At 45.9% G+C, this 20,034-nt stretch overlaps 1 protein-coding gene across 1 annotated transcript; it reads left to right on the top strand.

Annotated features, from left to right (window-relative positions):
- Window positions 1-13,915: 13,915 nt before the first annotated feature.
- LOC110875873 (protein NYNRIN-like) lies at window positions 13,916-15,697 on the top strand. Its single transcript, XM_022124069.1, has one exon. It carries the CDS (start codon window positions 13,916-13,918, stop codon window positions 15,695-15,697), a length of 1,782 nt encoding a protein of 593 aa, XP_021979761.1.
- The last annotated feature ends 4,337 nt before the right edge of the window (window positions 15,698-20,034 follow it).

The raw sequence follows: 20,034 nt of genomic DNA, 5'->3' as shown, positions 1-20,034 counted from the left end.
TACGCTATTTATCGATATTATTGCTATTTATCGCATGATTAATCGCTTCATCGCTATCACAATCGCGCTTGCAACTCGAAATACGCATTATTGGTTACTGTTATATGTGTGTGTGTGCCTTATGTGTTACTTGTGCATGTTTAATTATGTTATGTGTGGTAATCAATCGAAACGCAATCGAACTCAATCGAAATCGAACTATGATAATTAATGGAGAAGAGATAGTGCAAGATATGAATAGTTGGGATTAAAAGTAATTTGAATAGTAAACTCTATCGCATTCGCATCGCTCGCAATCGCAATCGAAATATCAAAACTCGTCGCACCGAACACTCGAACCAGATGCCAGCCGACCGGATTACCATCCGACCGGGCTGCCATCCGGTCGAGGTGCCGTCCGACCGGGCTGCCTCCCGGGCGAGGTGCCATCCGACCGACCAACCCTTTCCACTTTGGGAATCCTATAAATAACCCATGTCACTTTCATTGTTACTACTTTTGGCAACTGACGTCCGACCAGCTCGTGCTCCCCACCTTTTCTCCGATTCTCTCAATTCCGGTAAGATCTCGTCCTAAATCTTGTACTTCCTTAATCTACACGCACTCCTACACCTTTCTATCTTTTAAATCTTAACTTTTAACTGTGAAATCATCAAGATTTAAGGTGTTCTAGGATGACGTCAGCATGTGTTCTTGAAGAACTTCATGTTTTGGCCTCAATCCACCAAGAACAACTTAGATCTAACCGATTTCCACACGAATAAACAAAGACCTTGCATAGATCTAAACACATTCATGGTGAAAAAGGATTGAGAGATGGTTTCTAACTTTCTTTCAACTCTTTTACACTCAACGCACTCAAAACCGATAGAATCAGACCTTGTTCTGGTCTTCTACTCATTCTTAGTGTTGTGCTAGTTCAAGATCTGGATTCTACTCACGAGACCACCGATTTCGGGTTAACCAAGAACAACCGTCTTGAACCGATTAACTGGTCGAACTAGGGTGATTCCTGTTTGATCGGATCACTTGGGTCAAGATGGGGTTCTGTTGACTAACACGTTGTCACACCGTCTTGATAAAACTACAAACAATCAAAACGGCCAAGTGAAAGACGAACAGAACGACCAGGACAGAGTGCTATCTGACCGGACTACTGTCCGAACGGACAGCCATCCGAGCGACCGGCCATCCGAACGGCTTACACCTTGGGTCCCACACTTAACCAACTTTTTCTAAAGTCTGAGTATTGAACGAATTGTTGTTCGATCGGACTACCATCCGACTGAACTGCCCTTCGGATCATGAGATATTTGGACTTTAACACTTGAACGATTTTTACACATGTTCAATGCACTAAGGATGCCACCCGACCGGACTGTTGTCCGATCGAGTGACAACCTACAGTGAACTTGTTCTCAATGAAGTGTCAACCTATCGGATTGCCATCCGATCGGGCGACCGACCGATCGACCTGAAAGGTAGAGATACTTCAATGTTTTCAAAATGCTACAACAAAAACTTCAAAAGTCAAACCATCATACAAAAACACATCCTTCCCAAAGGAAGAAATAATCCACTCGAACAGTCATCCAACCGGACTACCGTCCGACCGGACCACTGTCCGAACGGATTGCCATCCGCACGATCGGCTGTCCGATCGGATTGCCATCCGATCGAACTGCTGTCCGACTTACTTGTACTTTGCATCGTTTTACGCGTCTCTTATCGTTATCCTATCTTTCTGATCAGGCTAACCTTACTCTCTAAGCGCTCCCTTTAATCCATCAACTGTCGTGAGTATACTCGATCCCTTTTTGCTTTCGCACTTTTGGATGTTACATACGTTACTTATACTAAATCACAATCGATCACACTACGCAATACTTTAATCGCTAACCGCTACCGCATGTTATACGAGACTTAATGAATGCTTGTTTGTTATGTTTACACATGGAATGCTGTCTACCTGCCTTAGCAACGATAGTACTATAGTTTGGACTCAACACCCGCTCACGCGGGGGTTGTTAGGGACAATTATTTGCATGGATTACAGTGGTGTGTATTACGAACTGGCTTGGGCAGTTAACCCGCAGTCATTGGTATCGATAGGTTCATGTCGATAACTAACATGCTTCGTTTTACTCAGTGTACGTGCTGGTTATGCGTAAACTATTTCGAACTCTATATGCTATTATTAAACTTGTATACTCGCCTTTATACTATGTGTATTGACTTTTATTTTAACGTATGTGACAGGTGCTTAAGGTGTCTATTTGCTTGGAAATCAAGGCTAGGAAAGAGTCTTAAAAACCAACAAATAGTTGTCTGTACTAATGAAATCTGAGTTGTCGAAACAGAACAATTTGCCCAGATTTTGTCTGTAATAATTTATTTGCCTTTTGAGACATGGTATGGGACATGTTACTTTAAATTGATTGGTAATGATAATTGTTATGGAAACTTCTGGACAATCTGTTTCGCTCAGTGCCACGCCTCGATGTTTCAGCCATTGGTTGGGGTGTGACAGATTGGTATCAGAGCCATAACTATAGGGAATTGGGTTGTGACAGATTGGTATCAGAGCCATAACTACGTGCTATATCTCGCTAATCTCGCTTACGCTACACTATCACCGTACAATCATTCAAAACCGAACGAGTAATTTGATCGAGATTAGGTGTGAAAACCGCAAACTCTCGATTAAATTGCTTATTAATCTGTATTTATCTGTAAAACGCGAGAATTCGCGTTGAATCAGAAGTGAAATCCATACTTTGACGCGGATTTTCGTCGCTATTTATAACAAAATCGGGAACAAGGTTGTTAAGCCAGGGGTGAAACCCGAACCTTGACGACCTATTCCGCTCAATTTTGCTTTATAAAACTCCCACCAAAGTCTCGACGGACTCCAACGACCTGAAGACACGATATGACTAAAGGGATGTGTGCCGAACGCCCAAGAATCGAAGCAGGATCACGACCCTGAAAGTCAAAATGTGTACGACAAGTCCTTGAGAGTAGTCGAATCACTTTGGTTAGTCGATGTCTATCTAGTCGCAGACAATCCATTTCTCGATTTTTATATGTTTCGATTCTGAGCCCGCAACTGTTGACTCTGATAATTCGTCGATTTTATGTGTTTATATGAATTTACCTGTTTATGTGTTTAAATTTTTGGAGAATTATTCGATTTTTGCTACCACTTCGATCGACACGCACGACTCGCACTGCACATCTACCCCAAAACGCTGACAAGTCGCTACAGTATGGACGACCTTATGCTATGCTATATGCTTATACTATACTACTCGATATGTTATGCCCGATCGCTATACTCAAACGAACGCAGACTTTGAATGATAGGTTTTTGTATTCTGACTGCCTCTGTGATTACATGCGTATGTGCTTCTATGCTTCTGTGCCCTACGTGCTTATGTGTTTATGTGCATACGTGTCTCTATGTGAATCTGTGATTATGTGCCTATGTGTTTATGTGATACATGCTTCAACGTGTTCCTAAGCTTTAGTTAGAATTGGACGTGTGAGGTGAGATTCGATTATGGTGTGTCTGAGACCTATGACGATGTCTATTGCAGACAATGTCAACTGGACCATCATCTAGACCTCGTCACCCACAACTCACTCGCCAAGAATAGAGGGACAAACGCCTTGCTGCCATCCTCGCTAAGAAAGTGGCCAAGGTTGTGCCTCAGATCGTGAGTGAAATTTACGAGAATGTTAGCAAATCGTCTGAGGAGTCTAGAACTAGCGCTCCTAAAGTTGCTCCCAAGACTGCTTTCAGCTTCAAGCAATTCAAGGCATGCGGTCCAAAGGAATTCACTGGAGAAGATGGCCCAACGGCCTATGTTTCAATGGTTCGATTCCATTGAAGTCACTCTTCGCCAAAGCGGATGTCCTGAAAATCTCCGTACCCTAAACGCTACCGGCGTCTTCCAGTCCCACGCATTAGACTGGTGGACGGCCGAGAGAAACAAACGCGAAAATGATGCAGCTTATGAGCTGACTTGGGAAGAGTTGAAAGCCATCATGTTGGATGAATTCTGCCCTCCCCATGAACGCCAAAAGCTGGAGGACGAGTTCTGGAATATCAAACAGAAGGAAGGTGACAACACTACCCTAACTACTCGCTTTAAGCAGCTCAACATCATCTGCCCCGATCAAGTCAAGACGTCAGACATGGCAATCAAGAAGTACATCCGAGCCCTACCCGACTGTGTTGCGGATTTTGTGCATGCCGCGAAAACAACAACGATCAAAGAAACTTACTTGCTTGCCGCTGAAATCAACGACAAGCGAGTAAAAGCTGGTTTTTGGGATAAGCCTTCAAAGTCTCTGCATCAAGCTACCACCGCACAAACCGCTGAAACCGTCGCCACTCAATCATCAACGTCCTCACGCCGCAGGAAGAAGAACAACAATAGCAGCTCCAGCAACAAGAACTGTGCTGTCACTACCACCGCCGCTCCTCCGCAAGCCGTACCGGCTCAGAAGCAGTCTCATCACCATCCAGCACCAATTACATATGCACCGCCTGCAAAGCGTGCATACACAGGCCCCCACCCGGCTTGCCCGACATGCTCATATCATCATCCGGTGGGTCTCGCCTGTCGTTTCTGCGCTCACTGCAATATGTATGGTCATTTCACTGCTAACTGCTGTACTGGTCCTCGTCAAGCCCCAACTCAAGCCACTGCTCATCAAGCTCTACTCCCAGCTCCTCAAGGCTAACAAGCGGCTCAGGCACCCGCGATCAACGCCCGAGTCTGCTTCGTATGTGGTGATCCCAACCACTTTGCGAACATGTGCCCGAACAGGGTCGTGAAGCAAGAGCCCCAGCAGCAGCAACCTCATCAACAGCAACAGCCTCAGCAGCAGCAACAAGCCGCACGCGCCAGAACTTTCAACATCAATGTGCGCCAAGCTCAGGCTGACAACAACGTGGTCAATGGTACGCTCCTTGTGAATGGTATTTATGCTTCATGTCTGTTTGATACTGGAGCCGATAACTGCTTTGTATCGTTTGAATTCGAGAAGCTTCTTAGTCGTAAGGGCTCCTATCTCTCCTCTATGTTCGATGTTGAAGTCGCCACCGGAAGAACTGTCGCCGTTAATTCTGTTCTTCGTGATTGTACTCTTGAGCTCAACAATCGCATCTTCCCAATCGACCTTATTCCGATGCAACTCGGAAGTTTCAACGTCATAGTAGGCATGGACTTTCTTCGTGAAAACCATGCTGAAGTTGTGTACTTCGATAAAATGATTCGATTCTCACCCGCGAATGGTGATTTATTGTGTGTCTATGGTGAAACTGCTTCGAAAGGTCTCAAGCTCATGTCGTGTGTCCAAGCTAGCAAGTATCTCTGCAAGGAATACAAAGCTTTCTTGGCTAACATTATAGTAGCGGAGAAGGAAAAGAAAGGAAAGACAGAAGTGAAAGACGTTCCTGTGGTTCGTGAATTTCCTAATGTGTTTCCTGACGATCTTCCCAGTCTACCGCCCAGTCGTGATATCGACTTTCGTATTGACCTCATTCCTGGAGCCAACCCTGTTGCCAAAGCCCCCTACCGACTCGCGCCGTCCGAAATGCGTGAACTCTCAAACCAACTCCAGGAATTACTTGAGAAAGGCTTTATTCGCCCGAGCACCTCTCCTTGGGGCGCGCCAGTCCTTTTCGTTAAAAAGAAGGATGGGTCGTTCAGGATGTGCATCGACTATCGGGAGTTGAATAAGTTAACTATCAAGAACCGCTATCCCCTGCCTCGAATTGACGATTTATTTGATCAGCTGCAAGGTGCTACATGTTTCTCGAAGATCGATCTACGCTCAGGCTATCACCAACTACGCATTCAGGAGGAAGATATACCCAAAACCGCTTTTCGCACTCGCTACGGCCACTATGAGTTCGTTGTCATGCCTTTTGGTTTGACCAACGCACCCGCGGTTTTCATGGATCTGATGAATCGTGTGTGTAAGCCATTTCTAGACCGTTTCGTCATCGTGTTCATCGACGATGTCTTGATCTATTCCAAATCGAAAGCCGAACACGCGCAACATCTACGTTTGGTTCTCGAGCTACTCCAGGGGAATCAACTCTATGCCAAGTTCTCCAAGTGTGAATTCTGGCTAGAGCAGGTTCAGTTTCTGGGTCACATTGTCAATAGTCAAGGTATTCATTTCAATTCCATGAAGATTGAAGCAGTTAAGAGTTAGATTACGCCTAAGAACCCGTCTAAAGTCCGTTCCTTTCTCGGATTAGCAGGCTATTATCGACGATTTATCGAAGGATTCTCTAAAATCGTTGTGTCGCTTACCACTCTTACGCATAAAGACAAGCCTTTTGTTTGGGGAACCGAATAAGAGTCTGCTTTCCAAATCCTCAAGCACATGCTTTGCAATGCTCTTGTTCTCACATTGCCCGACGGAAACAACGACTTCATTGTCTACTGTGATGCTTCCAACCTTGGTCTTGGTTGCGTTCTTATGCAGCGAGACAAGGTTATAGCTTACGCGTCTCGTCAGCTCAAAATCCACGAGAAGAACTATACAACCCATGATCTCGAGATAGGTGCGGTTGTTTTTGCATTAAAGATTTGGCGACACTACCTATATGGTACCAAGTGTACGATCTTCACCGATCATAGGAGCCTACAACATATCTTTGATTAAAAGGAACTTAGTATGCGTCAACGCTGATGGGTAGAACTTCTCAACGACTACGACTGCGAGATCCGTTATCACCCAGGCAAAGCGAATGTCGTAGCCGACACTCTCAGCAAACGGAGTTATTTGCTCAGCATTGGTAATGTCCAAGCCCAACACGATCTCGAAACCCACATCCGCGAAGCCCAGCATGCATGTTTCAATGAACGCACTCTGAAGAAGGAAAGAATCTATCACGATGGAGCTCAACTTGTAAGTAAATCGAATGGGATCTTCCATTTTCTGGACCGAATCTGGATCCCTAAGCGGACCGAATTGCAAAAGATTATAATGGACGAAGCCCACAAATCCCGATATTCTATTCATCCCGGTGCCGATAAAATGTACCAGGATCTTCGCTACAAGTACTGGTGGCCGGGCATGAAAAGGGATATTACCCTCTACGTCGGAAAGTGCCTGACTTGTGCAAGGGTCAAGGCCGAACACCAAAGACCCTCTGGCTTACTCGAACAACCGTGGATCCCTATGTGGAAGTGGGAGAGTATAGCTATGGACTTCATAACAAAGCTTCCGCACACGTCATCAGGTCACGACAGCATTTGGGTTGTCGTTGACCGTTTGACCAAATCAGCCCACTTTTTGCCAATATGGGAAGACTACAAGGTAGAACGATTAGCCCGAATCTACACCGATGAGATCATTTGTAATTATGGGACGCCTCGCGACATCATCTCTGACCGTGATGCTCGGTTTACCTCGCGACTGTGGGAAACGTTTCAAGCGGCTCTCAGTACTATGCTTAACTTAAGTACCACATTCCACCCTCAAACCGACGGTCAGACTGAGAGAACGATCCACACTCTTGAAGACATGCTCCGTTCGTGTGTCATAGATTTTGGTGGTAATTGGGATAAATACCTGCCGTTAGTCGAATTCTCGTATAACAACAGTTATCATACCAGCATACAAATGGCACCATTCGAGACTTTATACGGAAGAAGATGTCGATCACCTATTGTATGGCACGAGATTGGTCACTCGCAATTAACCGGTCCTGAGCTATTGCAAGAAACGACTGACAAAGTCCTCCAAATTTGAGACAACTTGTTGAAAGCTCGAAGTCGACAGAAAAGTTGCGCCGATAGACGACGCAAGCCCCTTGAATTTGACGTTGGCGACTACGTACTCCTAAAGGTATCACCTTGGAAGGGTGTGGTCAGATTCGGCAAGAAAGGGAAATTAGCGCCTCGATATGTTGGACCTTTTAAGATTCTGGAAAGAATCAGAAAATTCGCCTACAAACTCGAACTACCAGAGGAACTTAGCAATGTCCACCCGACTTTCCATGTGTCAAACCTCCGAAAGTACCTGGCTGAGCATGATTTAATTGTACCTCTCAACGACCTCCAAATAAACGAAACACTACACTAGTGGAGAAGCCTGTCGAAATCATGGATCGCCAAACCAAGCAGCTCAGGCGCTCGCGCATTCCCATTGTGAAAGTCCGATGGGAAGGCAAATGAGGCGCGGAGTTCACTTGGGAACTCGAAAGCGACATGAAGGTGAAGTACCCGCAGTTGTTTGTTATGGCTTCGGCCTAATTTCGGGACGAAATTCCCTAAACAAGGGGAGGCTGTAACACCCCGTGTTTCTGAAGTCAAAGTCAAAGTCAAGATTGAAGTCAAAGGGAGAAAAAATTGCTAATTGCGATCTGTCTCTCCTTGCTCAATCCCTGTTTTGACTTCTTTGACTTATAACTAGTCTAATTTATCGTTTACATTGGTTGTATTATGTGGAGTATCTATTAATAATCGAAGTTTATACGCTATTTATCGATATTATTGCTATTTATCGCATGACTAATCGCTTCATCGCTATCGCAATCGCGCTTGCAACTCGAAATACGCATTATTGGTTACTGTTATATGTGTGTGTGTGCCTTATGTGTTACTTGTGCATGTTTAATTATGTTATGTGTGGTAATCAATCGAAACGCAATCGAAACGCAATCAAACTCAATCGATATCGAACTATGATAATTAGTGGAGAAGAGATAGTGCAAGATATGAATAGTTGGGATTAAAAGTAATTTGAATAGGAAACTCTATCGCATTCACATCGCTCGCAATCGCAATCGAAATATCAAAACTCGTTGCATCGAACACTCGAACCAGATGCCAATCGACCGGATTGCCATCCGACCGGGCTGCCATCCGGTCAAGGTGCCGTCCGACCGGGCTGCCACCTGGGCGAGGTGCCATCTGACCGACCAAACCTTTCCACTTTGGGAATCCTATAAATACCCCATGTCACTTTCATTGTTACTACTTTTGGCAACTGACGTCCAACCAGCTCGTGCTCCCCACCTTTTCTCCGATTTCTCTCAATTCCGGTAAGATCTCGTCCTAAATCTTGTACTTCCTTAATCTACACACACTCCTACACCTTTCTATCTTTTGAATCTTAACTTTTAACCGTGAAATCATCAAGATTTAAGGTGTTCTAGGATGACGTCAGCATGTGTTCTTGAAGAACTTCATGTTTTGGCCTCAATCCACCAAGAACAACTTAGATCTAACCGATTTCCACACGAATAAACAAAGATCTTACATAGATCTAAACACATTCATGGTGATAAAGGATTGAGAGATGGTTTCTAACTTTCTTTCAACTCTTTTACACTCAACGCACTCAAAACCGATAGAATCGGACCTTGTTCTGGTCTTCTACTCATTCTTAGTGTTGTGCTAGTTCAAGATCTGGATTCTACTCACGAGACCACCGATTTCGGGTTAACCAAGAACAACCGTCTTGAACCGGTTAACTGGTCGAACTAGGGTGATTCCTGTTTGATCGGATCACTTGGGTCAAGATGGGGTTCTGTTGACTAACACGTTGTCACACCGTCTCGATAAAACTACAAACAATCAAAACGGCCAAGCGAAAGACGAACAGAACGACCAGGACGGAGTGTTATCCGACCGGACTACTGTCCGAACGGACAGCCATCCGAGCGACCGGCCATTCGAACGGCTTACACCTTGGGTCCCACACTTAACCAACTTTTTCTGAAGTCTGAGTGTTGAACGAATTGCTGTCCGATCGGACTACCATCCGACCGAACTGCCCTTCGGATCATAAGACATTTGGACTTTAACACTTTAACGATTTTTACACATGTTCAATGCACTAAGGATGCCACCCGACCGGACTGTTGTCCGATCGAGTGACAACCTGCTGTGAACTTGTTCTCACTGAAGTGTCAACCTATCGGATTGTCGTCCGATTGGGCGACCGACCGACCGACCTGAAAGGAAGAGATACTTCAATGTTTTCAAAATCCTACAACAAAAAACTTCAAAAGTCAAACCATCATACACAAACACATCCTTCCCAAAGGAAGAAACAATCCACTCGAACAGTCATCCAACCAGACAACCGTCCGACCGGACCACTGTCCGAACGGATTGCCATCCGCACGATCGGTTGTCCGATCGGATTGCCATCCGATCGAACTGCTGTCCGACTCACTTGTACTTTGCATCGTTTTATGCGTCTCTTATCGTTTTGCTATCGTTTTGATCAGGCTAACCTTACTCTCTAAGCGCTCCCTTCAATCCATCAACCGTTGTGAGTATACTCGATCCCTTTTTGCTTTCGCACTTTTGGGTGTTACGTACGTTACTTATACTAAATCACAATCGATCACACTACGCAATACTTTAATCGCTAACCGCTATCGCATGTTATATGAGACTTAATGAATGCTTGTTTGTTATGTTTACACATGGAATGCTGTCTACCTGCCTTAGCAACGATAGTACTATAGTTTGAACTCAGCACCCGCTCACGCGGGGGTTGTTAGGGACAATTATTTACATGGATTACAGTGGTGATCATGTATTACGAACTGCCTTGGGCAGTCAACCCGCAGTCATTGGTATCGATAGGTTCATGTCGATAACTAACATGCTTCGTTTCACTCAGTGTACGTGCTGATGATGCGTAGATATTTCAAACTCTATATGCTATTATCAAACTTGTATACTCGCCTTTACACTATGTGTGTTGACTTTTATTTTAACATATGTGACAGGTGCTTAAGGTGTCTATTTGCTTGGAAATCAAGGCTAGGAAAGAGTCTTAGAAACCAACAAATAGTTGTCTGTACTAATGAAATCTGAGTTGTCGAAACAGAAGAATTTTCCGAGATTTTGTCTGTAATAATTTGTTTGCCTTTTGATACATGGTATGGGACATGTTACTTTAAATTGATTGGTAATGATAATTGTTATGGAAACTTCTGGACAATCTGTTTCGCTCAGTGCCACGCCTCGATGTTTCCGCCATCGGTTGGGGTGTGACACGCGAGTGTAACTCGTATCACTCAAACGGTAACCCCAGTAAGTCACGTCGTTGGTCCTTCAAACCCAGCTCCACCACAGAATATTTCCGTGCTACTAGGCTACCAGAGGGCGAGACTCCAGCCTCTTGGTACGCCAAGCAAATTGCTACCATCAATGCCGTGTATCAGTCTTTGAGAGCACAACAAGCTGTCTTACAAGCAGAACCATCTTTGGTTACACCTCCAAGTCCGAGTTAAGGGGCACGACAGATACCCCCACAGCAAATCCTTCAAGGAAGAATGACTAGGCCTCCTCCCTTACGAAGACCAAGCGTGCATGACACGCGCGATACACGGGGGGAGAAAGAAAGTTATTATGACCATCCGTCAAACATCCAAAGGGGTCCAATCATAGCCGGCTCGGGCCGCGCAACATGAATAACGAATGGGTCGACACAGACCCAAACGACCCAACATGGAAAGATTAAGAGAGTTCCTCAGTCTTCAATCGTTTGCAAAGGAATCATGAATATTACAAGCCAAGACAACACATTGCATACAACGAAGAAGCAGAACGAGACTTCAGCCTCACCTACAGGCCTGCTGAAGATGCAGAACACTCAAAGTTCATTCCGAAGATTGCTCTAGTACCATTGACAAAAGAAAAGTTGCCTCCAACAGTTGGAAAGTTCAACGGCCTAACTGATCCAGATGATCACGTTAGAGTATTCACAAGTGTTGGCGTTATGGGAGGATGGAATATGCCAATTTGGTGTCACTTGTTTATCCAGACGTTTACTGGGGCTGCTCGCGCTTGGTTCGACAGCCTCCCGCCGGGAAAAATCAGTTCTTGGGTTTGATTTCAGGACACAGTTTGTAAACCACTTCAGCCAACAAAGATGTTACCAGCGCGACACGGCTGAGGTAACAGACATTTGGCACCGAGAGAATGAAGGATTGGAAGATTTCATCACTCGCTTCAACAAGGAGTGTTTGGAAATTGGTGGCGTAAGTGAACAACTCATGCGCGCCCACTTTAAGAAAGCCATTCGCTGTGATAGTCTCATCAAGACTATCATTGGAAAAATGGAATGCCCAAAGAATGGGATAAGCTCATGGAGGCTGCGAAAATAGTTGCGCAAACTGAAGAGTCGTTGGCCGGTAATAAGAACTCTTATACCGAGGATCGCTTCTCCAAGGGAAGCTCGCGTGATAACAACAAGCGCAACAAAAACAAAGGTCAGGATTGGAAATCCGGAAAAACAAGAGGTTATGATGAGAGACCGCGCTACAGAGAAGATGCGTGGGAAACAATTGACAGAATTGGGTATCGAAAAGCAGTCAGGGATGATAACCGAGAAAAGCACTGGACTCTGCTCATAAAAACACCAAAAGAAGTGTTAATGACGGAGAACCATGACTTCAAGGCTCCAAGGCCTATGACAAACAAGAAGGGGCAAGACCCGAACATGTACTGCGATTTTCACAAAGACACAGGCCATCTTACAGATGACTGTATCAGCTTACGTCAAGAGATTGAGAAAGCACTAAAGGGTGGAAAGTTAGGCCACCTGGTGAAAAACGTGCGTAAAGAAACACGCCAGATCCAGTGCCACGACGAGGGAAATCACAAAAAAGTCCGGCGCCTGGAAACTCATATGGTCAACGCACCAAGATACAGCGCAAGAGAAAAAGGGAAACGCCCGTACGAGCCGTCTTGGCAAGAGCAGCAGGTCATTTTCCCAGTAGTGCGTGGGGGTCCTCGCGTCACAAGCCCCGTTGTCATTACCGGTATTATTGGTCATTATGAAACGAAATACATCTTCATCGACCCAGGAAGTACAGCAGGCATCATCTACGAGCAATGCTTTAATCAGTTTGACGATGAAGATAAAGCGAGACTCGAGCCAGTTGATTACCCTTTGTCAGGATTTTGCAACGAAATGGTCTTCCCGTTAGGCTAAATCAGCTTTCCCGTCACGTTCTCTGACCGAACCAGAGAAGTGGGTTTTAAACCGCAAGTACCCAGATCAAACGGTGACGATAGGCCATGCAATCTCACCGAACATCAGAACGCACCTCAAACAACTTCTGTTCAGGAACATGGACATTTTCTCTTGGACACCGGCAGACATGACCGGCGTCTCGCGCGATGTCACTGAACACTGTCTAAACACTTATCCCTCCGTTGAACCAAAAGTGCAAAGAAGGCGCAGCTTGGGGGCGGATAAGACTAAAGCGATGAATGAGCAAGTTTGTGAGCTGCTAAAAGCAGGAATCTTGAGAGAGGTACGCTATCAGAGCTGGGTCGCGAACCCTGTCATGGTCGAGAAGTCGAATGGAGGATGGAGAATGTGCGTCGATTATACCGATCTCAACAAGGCATGCCCTAAAGACTGCTACTCGTTGCCCGAGATTGACAAAAAGATAGACTCTCTCGCACCATACAGGTGGAAATGCTTTCTGGATTGATATAAAGGTTACCACCAAGTCCAGATGAAGCTGGAGGATGAAGACAAGACAGCTTTTAGGACCGATCTCGGAATTTTCTGCTACACAAAGATGTCGTTCGGCCTCAAGAACGCTGGCGCAACATACCAACGTTTGATGGATAAAATCTTTGCTGAAGATATCGGTAAACATATTGAGGTGTACATCGACGATCTGGTGATTAAAAGTCCCGAAGAGGACCAAATGTTAAAAGATATTGAGAAAACATTCAACTCGTTGAGAAGTGTGAATATGAAACTGAATCCAGCCAAATGTTCCTTTGGTATGGAGGAAGGTAAGTTCTTGGGGTTCGTGGTTACAAATGGCAGTTTTAAAGTAAATCCAGAGAAAGTCCAAGCCATAGAGCGAATGCCGTCACCATGAACAATCAAAGAAATGCAACGATTAGCCGGCCGTCTGGCCGCGCTCAATCGATTTCTGTCAAACCACGCCGCAAAATCATATCCTTTTATCAGCACTCTGCGCAACTTCGTAAAGAAGCAAGAATTTAAGTGGACGCCGGAAGCAGAAGCTGCGTTCCAACAAATGAAAGAGTGCCTGATAAAGCTCCCTACCCTGACTACGCCGTTCGAAAAGGAACCGGTCATCCTGTACTTGTCTTCTTCGGACAAGGCAGTTGGGTCGGTATTACTGGTGGAGAGAGATGGAGTCCAGACTCCAATCTATTACGTCAGTAGGGTGCTTACTGATCCAGAAACGAGATATTCAACAATGGAAAAGTTTGTACTTCAACTGCTACACGCCTCTAGAAGGCTGCGCAGATACTTTACAGGGCACGTGATCACAATACTCACCAACTTTCACATCGGCACTATTCTACAAAAGCCAGAAACGTCGGGGCACCTAGCAAAGTGGGCAATCGAGCTGGGGGGGCACAATATTCTCTACAGGCCGCGCCCAGCCATCAAGGGTCAAGTCCTAGCGGACTTCGTCACAGAAGTCCCAGAAGATAAAATCAAAGATTGCGAAGTGGTGGATACTCCCGTCAAAGATATATCAGATGGTTTATGGCTGCTATACACTGATGGGGCCTCAAACGAAGATGGCGCAGGAGCCGGGTTGCGCCTTGTTAGCCCCGAGAAACATGAATTTACATACACCATCAATTTGGATTTCAAGAATACCAAAAATGAGGCGGAATATGAAGCATTCTTGGCAGGCCTGCGCCTCGCCATCAAAATGGGAGCCCAAAACTTACAAGCTCATGTTGACTCATTGCTAATATCAAGTCAAGTCAACGGATTATATGATGCGAAAGCTGAAGTCATGGCTTTGTATTTGGACCAGGTGAAAGAGTTACTCCAACGATTCAAGTCATACAAGGTATTTCACATCAATCACTCCGAAAATAAACCAGCAGACGCCTTGAGCAAGCTCGCTTCAACCTCTTTTCAACATCTAGCCAAAGATGTAAGGATTGAGGTACTCAAAAACCCGTCAGTTCTGCTGCGTCAAGTAAATGTGATCGAAATAGGGCAGCCATCTTGGATGACCCCTATAATCCAATATTTGCAAGAAGGAATACTCCCTGAGAGCAAAGCAGAGGCAAGGAAGATTCAGAACAAAGCCTTGCATTATGAGATGAATGGCGGTATCTTATACCGAAAATCCTTCTTGGGGCCACTATTGCGCTGCGTGGACCCCCAGGATGCGAATTACTTGATCAGGGAGATTCACGAAGGGATCTACGGCATCCATGCAGGCCCACGCATGGTTGTCGCGAAGATTATGAACGCTGGATATTACTGGCCAGGGATGCACGTCGACGCCCTAAAGGAGCTGCGCAAATGCGACTCCTGTCAACGACATTCCCCAAAAACCCTGCACCCGAAAAACGATCTTATCCCTGTATCCACTGCATGGCCTTTTCAGCAGTGGGGGATTGATATGGTGGGACCCTTTCCAGAAGCTCCTGGTGCCGTCAAGTTCATAATCGTGGCCGTCGATTATTTTACTAAATGGGTGGAGGCCAAAGCTCTCGCCTCAACTACTGCAATGATGGTGCGCAAGTTTATTTGGGAACACATCATCTGCAGGTTTGGCCTCCCACTCAAGATTGTAACCGACAATGGCACCAACTTCGCGTCCGACGACCTCCAGAAGTGGATGAAAGAGATGAAAATCGAACACACTTTCTCTTCCGTTGCGCACCCTTAAGGCAACGGGCAGGTTGAAAGTGTAAACAAAAGTATTGTCGACGGGATAAAGGCACGACTGGGCACAAAGAGAAGAGGTTGGGTAGATGAGCTCCCAAGCATCGTGTGGGCACATCGAACCATGCCGAAAACGAGTACTAGCGAAAACCCTTTTAGTCTAGTCTATGGCTCAAAGGCAGTTATCCTAGCCGAAGTTGGACTCCCCTCGCCGCGCTTGACAGTAGTCAATACGATTGATAACGAGGCAGAGCGCCGTCTCGACTTGGATTTACTTGAAGAAAGGCGCGAAATAGCGCGAATCAGAGAAGCCAAGTACAAGACACAATTGGAAAGGTATTACAATGCCAGAGTGCGCATTTGTACCTTCACTCCAGGAGAATATGTCTTCAGAGACAATGAGGCTTCAAATGCTGAAAGCCCAGGAAAGCTAGCACCCAAGTGGGAAGGCCCATACTTGGTACATGAGGTGCTAGGAAAGGGGGCTTACAAGTTACGCACATTGGACGGATACATCATCCCGCACACATGGAACGCGCAACAACTGCGCAAGTGCTATATGTAACTACTCTCAGTTTTGCGCCTCTACCCACTCATGTTGGCCGCGCGCCTGCTTTAATTTCCTATGTTGGCTAAATGCCCTTTATGTTATTTGCCATGCGATGTATGTTGGCCTAAGCGCCTGTTTCTTAATCAAAGAAAGCATACGCCTTATGTTTTCTTTTATCATGATGACTTCTACGTTACAAATGCATGTTAAACTTTTGATTAGCATGAAAACACTCCATTAAATTACGAGCTCTTGTGTCATGCCTCCAAGGTACTCCGCGAACATAGCGCGAGACCGGGCAATTACACTTGCACAAGAGCCACACTTACATTTATTCGCGCTAACCTAACCAAAGTTTCTAACAACAGTGCAATAATTGTAACTGGACAAAACAAAAAACAAACTTAAAACATCATATTTAACAAGTGCAACCGCGCAATAGTTACATGGAAGCAAGCCATCATTGATTCAATCCAAAATAAGCGCGACCGCAACGGGTTACATCTAACATCTAAAAACAAACTACAAGGCACAAAAGCCTGTCAAAGCTATTCATTCATAACCGTCACCATCATCATCATCGTCATGCTTGTCACCATCATCATCCTCGTCATGTTTGTCACCATCACCATCACCATCACCATCACCATCACCATTGCCATCACCGTCACCATCATCGCCCGCCGGTTCCTCCTCATCAGATAATTCAACAATTTCTGGTGGATCGAGAATGGCTTTTAGACGTTGGCACAGTCGTCATGCTCTAAAGCCTTTGCGACCAAGTCCATCACAGGCAGCGATAGATGATCATAAGCATTTTCAGCGCGGGCCAACTCGGCTTCAGCTTCATTGGTCACTAAGCAATGACTAGTATCAAACTCTTGGCCAAACACCTCTTTAACATGCTGCGCGCACTCTAGATAACCTCCAAGATGACCAACCGCGCGGGATGCATCTATGAGAGCAGCAACAGCTGCATCCAGTTCTCCAGCATTTAGGATGGAGTTGGCCATCTATAGCGAAAGAAACGAATGAGAAATTGATTTTAACAAATGAAGGCTAAGTTAAGAAGAGAGCAATACCAGAACTAATCCTCTGCCACGCATCCACTCAGCTTCGGAGACCAACGTGTCAACAATGCCTTGAACCTCAGAATAATTATTTTGCGCTACATTGAGGGCAGATGAGCTTGTATCTCGCGCCTCCTCAGCCTTCTGCTTGGCCTCCTCAGCACTAGCAGCTTTGGCCTTTTCGGCTTCAAGGTCGATTTCCAAGGACTCGCTTTTGTCAACCTGCTCTCGCAGGCGACGCTTTAGCTCTGCAATCTTGACGTCCTTGGCCGCGAGGTCCTTGTCCCTACTGGACACCTGCGCTTTCAACTCAGCCTGTAGAAAGAAGAATAGACTTAGAAAAATTTCATAAGCGAGAAAAGCTTAAGGGAAAGAAGGGCTAACAATGATCAGACCTCAGCATGTTCTCTGTCAGCCTGCGCATCTTCGACCTTCCCGGTCAGCATGTAACCTTACACTCAAGTTTAGTAATCTTCGCACGGGCCGCATACATGCGCTGATTATCCCTCTCACAAATCTTCGTCCATTCAGCCTTCTCCTTCGCCAAGAGATCTTCAGCAGCACGAAGTTTACCCCTAAGGCCTTCACGGCCCCACTCTTCTGATTTCCTATCAGATTCAAACTTGGCCTTCTCTTCGGCAAAGGAAGCCTTAGCCTTCTCATAATCTTTAACCTGCCTCACCAGACGCTCACGATACTTTTCCCAATCCGCCCGCTCCTTGACCATCATGCGCCATTCTCGCACGATCTGGTGATTAGTGGCGCGAGTATTGGCCTCTCCAACAACATAGGCTTGGTACAGCCCATCGTGGGTTCACGCCCTTTGGCGGTTAACTTCACCTGGAGGGAAGGAATTTAAAAACCAGTCACGACATGCTCCAAACTCCATAAAAGTATCCTTCTGCTTCAGACTCCAGGGAGCTTGGTGGGGAGCATTACCACGCGCCTCCACAGTAAAAGTCTTGTAGTAAAGATCACCCACAGTATTTTGGGGGCCGATGGGAACTTGTGGTGCAAACCCTCCAGCGCCACCAGAACTCGCGCCTCCTGCAGCAGCAGTCTTTTCCTTATGAATAGCAGAACCTGATCCCCCAGCAGTAGAAGTTACTTGAACAGTTCGAGCGGGGGCATCAGCCGGCGCTGGTTTAGTCGGCTTCTCAACTTCCGGACCTTTACTTTTCTCATGAACGGGCTGGTCAAGCCCCGCGATGTGGACAACCTCCGGACCCTGCGCTTTTTCATGTGCAGTTGTAGCAGCGATCTCGGTTTCCTTCGGTTCAGCAATAGGTTTCTCAGCAGCCTTCTTTTTCTCCCTCTCCTTCTCCTTCTCAGCAACCTTGTCAACAGGCTTCTCGATAGCTTTCTTTTTCTCCTTCTCAGATTCTACCCCAGCAGTCTTGAAGGGTTTGATAGTAACCTTGGTTTTCTTCTGCGCCGGCTCCTGAGGATCTATAATAACAACACCCTTCTTTTCAGTGGTCTTCTTTTTGGCCTCTGTGAAAACGGAGTGTTAAAAGTAGAAATAAAACAGCAAAGAAACCAAGGTAATCAAGAACTAACCAGAAGAAAATCTATACAGAGAGCGCAAGTTGCTCTGCTTCCCTATCAAGGGAACTCCTCCAACCTTCGGCGCAGCAGACACACCAGCTGTGGTCTCAGCTCTACTTCTTTTCCTGCTTACCAACTTGGCAGCAGGCTCCTCTTCCTCTTCTTCCTCCTCTTCATCATAAGCGATAGAAGACGGAGTAGCTCCAGCATCTGGGTTTCGAGAACCCGCGCTCCCTGAGCTTTTTGAACCAGTAGCTCCTGTCTTCTTCTCGCCTATACGCGACAAACCTTCAAGTGAGTCACTGATAATAACGTAATCTTCCAAGTTACTCTGACGAAGGCGAAGAATACCTTTGTCAGTAGCACCGGCAGTTGCGTGACTACTCCCGCCTTTCTTGCTGGTCACCTCAGCGTCTAAGGTAATCACCTTCTTTTGCTTGGTAGGTTTCTTCTTCTTTTCTTCAGGGTCAAACCCCAAGTCGCGCAGCACACCTGCAAAAATGTTAGACCACGAACTTAGCTCCCCATTCGAAGACCCTACAGACTCCTCGCTGGAAAGGTAAACAATTTCTTTCCCAGCGAAGGTCACAGCTCGCAAAGGTCGGGGATTGGGAAGATGCGCACCTTCAGTTGCAGTGGGAGGATTGGCGAAAGCTCCGGCAACATGATACATGAAGCGCGGCTTGATCGTTTCGTACCAATACTGCTCATCTGGCTTCAACGGGCGTACGCCCATAGATCCACTGAAAGTGGGAAAGGCAGCTTGGTAAAGGTGTGCCTCTACAGCCAAAATTCAACAGTTAAATGAAGCGAAATTAAAAAAAATAAATAAAAGAAGCAACTAACCTCTATCCTCAAACTTCAATACTGGCACCTCTTCGCTATCCTGCAGCCACTGGTCACTCATCTGCGCCGCAACAAGAACATTTTCACCAAACACTCGGCTAGGAGTAGCGGTAAGATTCACATACCAATCTTCCTTCTTGGGAATCGCCAGTTCCTCCTTCTCGATCACTTCGGTCCACGGACGGAAGATCATGGCAATAGGTATCATCTCTTCGCGAATGAAGAAGAACTTCTGTTTCCAATCATGGAAACTCTTGGGAGGATTCAACAAGATCTTTTTAGCAGACCCCCGGCTAGCAAAGGAGTAAAAACCCATATTTCGAATTA

The sequence above is a fragment of the Helianthus annuus genome, chromosome 9, assembly GCF_002127325.2.
Source record: "Helianthus annuus cultivar XRQ/B chromosome 9, HanXRQr2.0-SUNRISE, whole genome shotgun sequence".
Classification (NCBI taxonomy): domain Eukaryota; kingdom Viridiplantae; phylum Streptophyta; class Magnoliopsida; order Asterales; family Asteraceae; genus Helianthus; species Helianthus annuus.
Note: the sequence above shows the minus strand (reverse complement) of the source record. Positions and strands in the feature narration are given on the sequence as shown.